The 9,913-nt window shown below is 53.3% G+C and overlaps 1 protein-coding gene across 1 annotated transcript in view; it reads right to left on the bottom strand.

The window, feature by feature from the left end:
- Positions 1–4,666: 4,666 nt before the first annotated feature.
- The window catches only part of MYO1D (myosin ID), a 161,503-nt gene continuing 156,256 nt past the window's right edge, over positions 4,667–9,913 (bottom strand). The window contains exon 23 of the mRNA XM_009995698.1: positions 4,667–4,823. Coding sequence (XP_009994000.1) covers positions 4,667–4,823 — 157 coding nt within the window. The remainder of the gene's footprint in view (positions 4,824–9,913) is intronic.

Genomic DNA, 9,913 nt, shown 5'->3' with positions numbered 1-9,913 from the left:
GCGACCTCCCCCCGACCCAAAACCCCCTTTTCCCTTTATTTATTTTCTTGGAAGAGACTCGAATTTCCCGAGGGCGGGTCTGGGGGAAGGGAAAAAACCGCTACTGTGTCATGACATCAATGTGAAAATGTCTCGTTCCCATCGTGCACTGAGCATCAGTATTTGGTGTGAAACCAGAAAAAAAAGGATCTTACTTGAGTCGTGCAAGCAAGGAAAGGATCTACATGCTGCTAAATGGATTTTAGAACAACAAAAAAAGAGACAAAAAAAGGAAAAAGACAAAAAAAGACGAAAAAAAAACCCCCTCCTGCCCCGCGGGGGGAGGGGGGGGGGCAAAAAAAAATACCCCAAGGAAAAAAAAAACAACCAACCACACAACCCTTCTTTATTCTTTCATTGTTGCTTTTCCAGTGGTTCTGCGCATGCAAACAGGAGCATTTTGTGTCTTCAGAGAAAAAAAATAAAAGGACAAAAAAAAAAAAGCATTAAAAAAAAAAAGAATCGACAGCAACAACAACAACAACAACAAAACCAACAAGGAAATGAGAAATGGCTGTAAAAAAATTAATAATATCAAATGAGACCCGTGCACAAAGACCTGACACTAAATATAAATATATATAAATGATGAGTTTTTTTTTTCCCTTCTTTCTCTCCGTGTGCACAGCCCTTAGTTTAGTTCTGGTCCGTCGGGTGTTAAAGTTGCAGTGGAGAGGGAGGGAATCTCATGTGCCATTTGAGTTTGATGTTTTGATTTGTCACGGAGGGTTTTTCTCCCCTGCAGCTCCTTTCTCACCTGCAGCTCCTTTCTCACCTGCAGCCCCTTCCTCACCTGCAGCCCCTTCCTCACCTGCAGCCCCGTGCACTGGGCCCCGCTGATGGTTCCTCTGGGTTGGGTTTTGTTTTATCTGATTTAGTGCAATTTCTTCTCTAGCTCTTTGTTGACCAAACTGGTGGGTATTGTTACTTCTTAATTTATAATTTTTTTGGTCTCGTTTTTATTTTTGGTGTGTGTGTGTTGCCAGTGTGTTTGTGGGTGTGTGTGGTTTATAACCCGACCGACTGTGTCGTGGGGCTCCGTGTGCCTGTAATTTAATCCCCTCCCCCCCTCCCCTTATTTTTATTTATTTTTGTACTGTGCTGATGAAATAAAAATGCACTGACCATCCATTACACGGCAGAGGGGCTTGGAGAGTCTTTCCTGCAATCCCCCCCCATTCCTGGAGCTGGGAAAAATGGGATTTGCTTGGGGAAAGGGGAAAAATGGGATTTGTTTGGGGAAAGGGGAAAAAATGGGATTTGCTTGGGGAAAGGGGAAAAAATGGGATTTGTTTGGGGAAAGGGGAAAATGGGATTTGTTTGGGGAAAGGGGAAAAAATGGGATTTGCTTGGGGAAAGGGCGGGTTCACCAGGGGTTAAAGGAGCCGCGGGTTGAATCGGTTCAAGCTCAAGGGAGGGGGGACAGAGGGGGTGAAAAATGGGGTTATGGGGCCACCCAAACTCCCTGAGCACCATCAGCATCATCACCCCCCAGGAGAAAGAGGCACCTCCAGGGGGGGATGCGACTCGTTGGTTGGTTTTGGGGTTTGTTGTTTTTTTTTCCCCACTATTATTTATTACATTGAGTGATGAAAACAAAGTCCCATGAGAGCAGGTTGGGGTTTTGGGGTTTGTTTTTTTTTCTTTTTTAAATGCTCTTTTACACATGAAAACATCAGCGATTTGAAATCATCATTTTTTAAAAAAAGATTCATTGCATTCTTGCAATAACCAAAATTCAATTGAGACACAATTTATGGGGGGAAAAAACAGGAATATTTATATTTTATATATTTATATTTTTATATATATTTTTTTATATATATAAAACCAGAGCAGGAACAGAGAATGTATTTTATAAAGACACATTTCAGACATACAATGTTGCCATCTGGTCTATCAGGATTTTCCCAACGCTGAGATTTTTGGCCCTTGGGCAGGATTTGATGGAACCATTTCCTGGAGGGATCGTGGCTAAAAGTGCTGATTAACTCTCCTGCCACTGCCTGTGGGTTTAGTGTCACCAGGGAGGACGTGGGGACTGGGAGGTGTGGGAAGCCAGAAGTGCAAACAAAGGGGAATGAGGAGGCTTTTCCTGGGGGTGCTGATGGGAGCTGGGGTGTCCCGTGGGATTCAGGGTGGAGCTGGAAGGTCCTTGGTGGTCCTGAGCTGCCCGTCTGCGTGTGCTTGGTGAGGTCACCTGGGGGAGATGTCACCTCCACGTCACCTCCCCGTGGTCCCAGTGGTGGTGGGGACTTGACCAGCATCTGGAAGGTTCTTCCCAAAGCTCCAGGGCAGGAGCCCAGCAGGAACCCCGGAGCTGGTGGCCGGGATGTGGTGCTGGGATGGTGTTGGGAGCTGGTCTAGGAGGGCCACGTGGACAGGGGGGCTCTGGTGTGGGGCCCCCTTGGCAAGGGGGGGGGGGTTTCCCTGTCCTGTCCCCCCCACACTGCAGATCCAGTCTCTGTGCTCCAGGTCCCCTCACTCCAGGTCTCAGTGTCCCCACGGGGTGGCTTTGGGATGCCTCTCATTCCCAGGTCATTCAGGGAAGAGCCTCTTCCAGGCTTCCCCAGCCCTGAAATGCTCCATCAAACACGTGCTCCCTGTTGGCTGGTGGGGCTGGGGACAGGTGGTCCCCAAGGTGGGGACACCCACAGACCCCCCAAGTCCAACGGGCTGGAAATCCTGACCTGACCAGCAGTGCCAGGACTCAGACCATACAAACCCAACAGCCCCATGGCCCCCCCAGCTCCAGCCCCCCCAGCTGAATCACAGCCACGGCCCCTCCTGAGCTGGCTGGGCAGGGTGGGCACAGTGCAGGGGGACACCTGAGGCCACCAGACAAGCCAAGGTGCTCCAGGAACCCAACGTCCAACACCCACGGCCAGAAAGACCCAGGAAAAGGCTTCTCAGAGGGAAGAGCTGGGATGGGTGCAGGGGGTCGGTGCCACCAGCCCTTGGATGGGCCCCAAGTCCATGGTCAATAGTGCAAAGCAAGGGAGCAGCAGCTCAGGCCAAGCTCCAACTGGCTCCAGACCAACCTCGTGTCCTCCAGCCCTCTCTGAACCTCCTCCCTGGGACTAACATGGAGCCACGTGGATCATCCTGGTGGCCGGGATGTGGTGCTGGGATGGTGGTGGGAGCTGGTCTAGGAGGGCCACGTGGACAGGGGGGCTCTGGTGTGGGGCCCACTTGGCAAAGCACATGGGGGGAGGTTTGCTTGTCCCGTCCCCCCCACACTGCAGATCCAGTCTCTGTGCTCCAGGTCCCCTCACTCCAGGTCTCAGTGTCCCCACGGGGTGGCTTTGGGATGCCTCTCATTCCCAGGTCATTCAGGGAAGAGCCTCTTCCAGGCTTCCCCAGCCCTGAAATGCTCCATCAAACACGTGCTCCCTGTTGGCTGGTGGGGCTGGGGACAGGTGGTCCCCAAGGTGGGGACACCCACAGACCCCCCAAGTCCAACGGGCTGGAAATCCTGACCTGACCAGCAGTGCCAGGACTCAGACCATACAAACCCAACAGCCCCATGGCCCCCCCAGCTCCAGCCCCCCCAGCTGAATCACAGCCACGGCCCCTCCTGAGCTGGCTGGGCAGGGTGGGCACAGTGCAGGGGGACACCTGATGCCACCAGACAAGCCAAGGTGCTCCAGGAACCCAACGTCCAACACCCACGGCCAGAAAGACCCAGGAAAAGGCTTCTCAGAGGGAAGAGCTGGGATGGGTGCAGGGGGTCGGTGCCACCAGCCCTTGGATGGGCCCCAAGTCCATGGTCAATAGTGCAAAGCAAGGGAGCAGCAGCTCAGGCCAAGCTCCAACTGGCTCCAGACCAACCTCGTGTCCTCCAGCCCTCTCTGAACCTCCTCCCTGGGACTAACATGGAGCCACGTGGATCATCTTAAAATTCAACAAGGCCACCTGGTCCCAGTGGGAACCCACTGGATTTCAGCTCACCCGGGAGGGTAATTAAGGCAAAAGCAATGCAGGATTAGAAACTAAAACCTCTGCACTGTGAGTCCCACTCTTCCTGTCTCCAACCAAGGTGCTGGGATGGGTTAATGAGCTCCAGGCAGGAAAGTGGCAAGTTTAGAGGTGTGTGTCCATGTACCACCCCAACTCCAGGCTGGAAGAGCACGGAGGGTATTCCCAGAGTGGGAAGCCAGCCCTCCTTTCCAAACCTGGCTCTGGTTCCACTGGGATTTGGTCTTACAGGACCAGGCTCCCTGAGCCCAGTATCTTTGGTTCCTCCTGTGGAGGCTGCAAAATATTGCAAAAAAAAAAAAAAAAGACAGAAAACCAAAACACAGAAGGGATTTGTGGAGAGGGTTCCAAAAACTCTACGTGGAAAAGGGAGGAAAGGTGTAAGTACCTACAGATGCCTTTTTGGGGGGCTAATTCAGAAGCACTTTCCTGCTGTTCTGGCCTGTCCCGTGAGCTGGATCCAGGTCAGGGGCTGTTTTAAGACTTGGTTGCATGTAAAACCCTCTCCTGACTTTGGGTTTGCTAAACCTCAAGCTGTAGGGATCTGGTTTAGGCGCCTGCCCAAGCCACAAGCTGAGCAGCTGGAGATGAATCCCTGGAGACGCCCGGGCAGGGAGCGGAGCCGGGGCCGGTTCTGAGGCCAGGGGTGTTAATTCCCCGGGACGCAGAGGACGAAGCCGGAGCGGTGCCGGGTGAAATCCGGCTGGGATTGGTTCCTCTTGGTCTCCACGGCCACGGTGCATTTCCTGCCGTGCAGGCTGCACTGCACGGGGTTGGTGACACTGACCTGCAGAGCCCGGCGCTCGCTGGGGACGGGAGGGAGGGACAGTCAGTGGGGACAGACAGAGACAGGGACACAGACAGACAGACAGACACAGACAGACAGACAGACACAGACAGACAGGCAGACAGAGACAGACAGATACAGACAGACGGACACAGACAGACAGACAGACACAGACAGATACAGGCACACAGAGACACAGACACAGGCACATAAAAACATAGACACACACATGCTGACACACCCCAACAGAGACAGACACACACAAGCACACACACACAGACACACAGACAGACACAGACACACAGGCAGACAGAGACAGACAGACAGATACAGGTACATAAAAACATAGACACACACACACAGACACACAGACAGACAGACACACACAGACACACCCCAACAGAGACAGACACACACAAACACAGACAGATACAGGCACACACACACACAGACATACACAGACACACAGGCACACACACACACAGACATAGACACACAGACAGACACACAGACAAACACAGACAGACACACACAGACAGACAGACACAGACACACAGGCAGACAGGCACAGACACACACAGACAGACACAGACAGACACAGACAGACACACAGACAGACACACAGACACACACAGACAGACAGACACAGACACACACAGACACACACAGACACACACAGACACACACAGGCAGACAGGCACAGACACACACAGACATACACAGACACACAGACAGACAGACAGGCACAGACACACACAGACACACATAGACAGACACAGACAGACACACACACGCTCAGCACCCTCGCTTGGCCCCGGGGGGCAGGCAGGGGGGGCTGGGACAGACCCTGCCTTGAGCCAAGGATCAGCTCCAGGAGGGCTCAGCTGAGCCCCAGCTCCTGCACCTCAGGGTCCCCCACCCAGGGGACATGGACCTGGGGGATGTGGGCCCAGAGGTCTGGGCTGCAGGGTGGGTGCCAAGGGGACAGGTCTCCCAGGCTGGGTGGCAGAGGTGCTGGGTGCTGGGTGCTCAGCCCCTGCTCCCCAACGACCTGGTGAGCAACTGCTGCTGTGGCTTGAGTCAGAGTAACACTGGTGACATCCCCTGTCCTGAGCTCAGAGATGGAAAGTGCAGCATGAAATAGGTACAGGAAAACAGATCTAGAGCTTGTGGTTTGGTTTCCTTTTTAATTCCCTCTCCAGGCAGAGTGACAGACCATGCAGCAGGGCAGCAGGGCAGCAGGACAGCAGTGACAGGACAGCAGGGACAGCTGCTGGCACAGGCTCAAACTCCAGCCCATTCCCCAGGTTTTTAACCCTTGAACCCAGCTCTGGTGCTGAAGATGATCCTCACAAGTGAAATCAGGAAGTTCTGCCACCCAGATTGGTTTGTCCTTGGCTGTTTGGGTCACTGCTGGGACACACACACACCCCAGGAAGCATGGCCAGATGACTGTCCTCTGCCCTGGCTGAGGAAGGGGTGACAGCAGGGATGTCCCCTTGGCTGAAAGCCAGAAAAGCCACTATTTTATATGACAAAGAACTTCCCTTGTACCACAAGCAGGGGTGTGCTTGGCTGCTCCCTTGGGCTGGGGGTGGCTGAGCTGGTGCAGCAGCCCCAGCCACAGGCCCCTTGGACCACCAAGAGGAGCAGGAGAAAGGCAGCAGATCCATCCCCCTGAGCCCTCACCAGCCTGGGGAAGAGGGAAGAGACATTGATGGCCTTGGCCTTTGGGAAAACTCTGCTGTGACCTCAGCTGGAAGTCAAATCCCTGAATTTCCCAGAATTTCTGAGTGTGACAGAGTGATTTGAAGCCTCAGCAGCACTGGCTGGAGAGGCATTGCAGGGCAGCAGCACATCAAGCCCTCTCCTTGTGCAGGTTATTTAGTTCTTATTTACTCTTGTCTCAGGGAGTTGAGGCTGAAATCCCTGCTTAGTTTGCTATTTTTACCCTGTCTTAGCAGCAGAAGCTGCACACGCAGAGGAGCCTCTCAGAGATTCCTGCCATGACGTGCTGGGACAGCAGGTTCAGCACCAAGTGGCTGGAACAAGAGCTAATGCTGCTCCTTCTCCTCCCACCAGTCATAGGATCCCAGACTGGTTTGGGTTGGAAGGGACCTTCAAGATCACCCAGTTCCAACCCCCCTGCATGGGCAGGGACACCTCCCAGCAGCCCAGGCTGCTCCAAGCCCCATCCAACCTGCCCTTCAACACTGCCAGGGATGGGGCAGCCACAGCTTCCCTGGGCAACCTGGGCCAGGCTCTCACCACCCTCACACCAAAGAATTTCCCCCTAAGATCTCATATCAATTTTCCCTCTTTCAGCTTGAAACCCTTCCCCTTCATTCTACCACTCCCTGCCACTTCATCCAAGTAGCCCAGCTGGGGAGATGCTTCCCCAGGTTCTTGCAGAACTGAGATCCCAGAGGAAGAGTCTGAGCTGGAGATGATCCGACATAGTCCTGAAAGTCCAACCAAGTCTTCCACCAACAAGGGCAACCCACAATGAAACATCCTTTGGGGATCACTGATGCTCTGCAAGACCTCGAGCAAGACCCTGATGGCAGCAAAGGCAGAGGCAGGTCCCACTTCTACTCCAACTTGGGCTAAAACCTGAGATTCCAGTGCATAATCCTGTCCCACCACGGCACCTCCTGCCTCTCCAACCTGATGATTCAGTCAGATAAAGGTAATTAAGATGAAATTAAGGTGAAAGAAAGTTTGTGCTATTAAATTCCAAGCTTGGAAACACACATCTCTTCACCATCCATCGTTCCTTAGGTATTCCAACAGTTACTACTATTTAAGGAACATCTATTAATCTACTAATTACTTATGATTGGTCTCCTGGCAGTTTAAAGGACCAACTGGGTCATATTCAAGGTGGAAGATCTTGTAATTTAAAGCTTTTGGGGTGGAACTGGGTGCATTTATGACTGTTGCGTGGCTGAAGGAAGTCACGGGCAGGGAGCAAAGTGAGATGCCCAAGGACACAGAAAACAGTGTCAGAATTAAGAGCTAAACCCAAATTCTCCAACTTTCATGATCTGCCTTTTAACCGTAGACGAGCAAACGGCCACAGGCTCTGAAGGTTGGTTTCTTCTGCCATCCTCTAGATCCTCTTGATCCAAGGATCCTGCTGGCTCTGTGGTACAGACACAGCTCAGGAGGCCATCTACAAGAGGCCAGAGCTCACGCAGGTCCCAAGCCCAGCCCAACCTGACAGCAGCTTTGGCTCCTCACCAAGCCCCGGCGTGACCCGCACACCGAGTCAAGTCAGTGAGGCCAGAACGATGGATGTTGCTGCTGGGCATCTTCTGGGGATGAAAACAACTTCTTTTGACAAGGATCCCACAGGAAGAGACAGGGAGGTGTGAGCACTGGCTGAGGCTCTGCCAGCTCCCAGCATCCAGGAGAGAAAATGCCCGGAAAAGCGTAAAGGAGAAGAAAAAAGGAGCTTTTGTGGGAAGGTGGAACCACCCCCAGCCCTGCCAGAGAAACACACAGTCATTCCTGGGTGAAATAAACCACATGTTCATTATTTCTGTCTATAATAAACATCAGGGTGTTGGTGCTTCTGGAAAGCCTTTGTCTTTTGATAGAACTGCAAACAATATTTTTGGGTGGAAACAGCTTCTCTTGACATACCCCTGGGGACAAGAAGGACACGGAGGGGCTGGAGCGTGTCCAGGGAAGGGCAAGGGAGCTGGGGAAGGGGCTGGAGCACAAGTGTGAGCAGGAGCAGCTGAGGGAGCTGGGGGTGTCCAGCCTGGAGCCAAGGAGCTGAGGGGAGACCTGCTGGCTCTGCAGCTGCCTGAGAGGAGGTTGGAGCCAGGGGGGGTTGGGCTCTGCTCCCCAGGAACAAGGGGCAGGAGCAGAGGAACCGGCCTCAAGTTGTGCCAGGGGAGGCTGAGGTTGGACCTTGGGAACAGTTTCTCCCTGGCAAGGGTTGTCAGGGCCTGGCCCAGGCTGCCCAGGGCAGGGGGGGAGTCCCCATCCCTGGAGGGGTTTCCAAGCCCTGGAGATGGTGCTGAGGGACACGGGGCAGGGGTGGCCTGGGCAGGGCTGGGGGAAGGGTTGGGCTGGATGAGCTTCAAGGTCTTTTCCAACCAAAACATTCCATGATTCCATGACATCCTGGTGGAACAAGCCACGATCCCAGCTGGGTGTGGGGATTTCATGGCTCAGTGAAAGCTGCAGGACTGGGTGACTTCTCCTTCATCTGCTCCAAACCATCCCAGGGTGCAAAGTGCCTTTTCTAGCTCCTGTTGAGGTGTTAACCACCCTGGCTGTGGGAATCACCATGAGCATTGTGTGAGAAGTGTCCATGGGGATGGGGAATCTGATCCTGGAGCCAGGACAGGGTCAGGAATTGGGTCAGGCTGGGAGGTGAACTCTAGCAAATGGGAAACCAGCAGAGAGGAGATGACTCTAAGTGGAAGGAGACCACTGGCCCATGAACACAGTGGAGTTTTGACTGAGCATTTCATGTAGGACCTCGGGGAAAACACAAGCCAAGTGGGGCAGAAATGGCTCAGACATCTGTCAGAGCTGTCCAGAGCATGAGGGCATCAGGGAGGCCAGGAAGTGGTGGGGAGAGGAAGGAGTAGAGAAAGATCAGAGGGAGTTTCTGCAAAGGCAACAGTGTGAGACTGGGAATGGAGATAAATGCTTTGTTAAATGTTAAAGGTGCTTAAGAGCATCCACAGATGAGCTGGGAGGCCTTGCAAGGAGCTGGGACAGGCCTGAAGACACAGCAGAGCACTGGGGGATGGGATGTTCTTCACCTGGAGCTGTGAGTTCCACCAGGAACCCTGTGGGCTGCAGAGACCCAAGAGATGCTGCCCAGGGACAGCAGGGACACAACCCAGGCTGTTCCAGAGATGCAGCCCCTCCACTCACAGGGCTGGGAAGATGGGAAGAATGGGAAGCTTCAGGAGATGTTCCAGGGGCTGAGGTGCAACCTGCCTATGGAGGCAGCCAACACAACCATGGAGCAGGAAACACATTCTAAAAATAGGAAGAAACTGTGGGTAGACGATGAAGTTGAGCCCAGTGAGTCCCTGATCCTCCCAACACAAGAATTCAGAGGGATTTAAAGGAGGCTGA

This window comes from Chaetura pelagica, unplaced genomic scaffold (assembly GCF_000747805.2).
Source record: "Chaetura pelagica isolate M959 unplaced genomic scaffold, ChaPel_1.0 scaffold604, whole genome shotgun sequence".
In the NCBI taxonomy this organism is placed as follows: domain Eukaryota; kingdom Metazoa; phylum Chordata; class Aves; order Apodiformes; family Apodidae; genus Chaetura; species Chaetura pelagica.
Note: the sequence above shows the minus strand (reverse complement) of the source record. Positions and strands in the feature narration are given on the sequence as shown.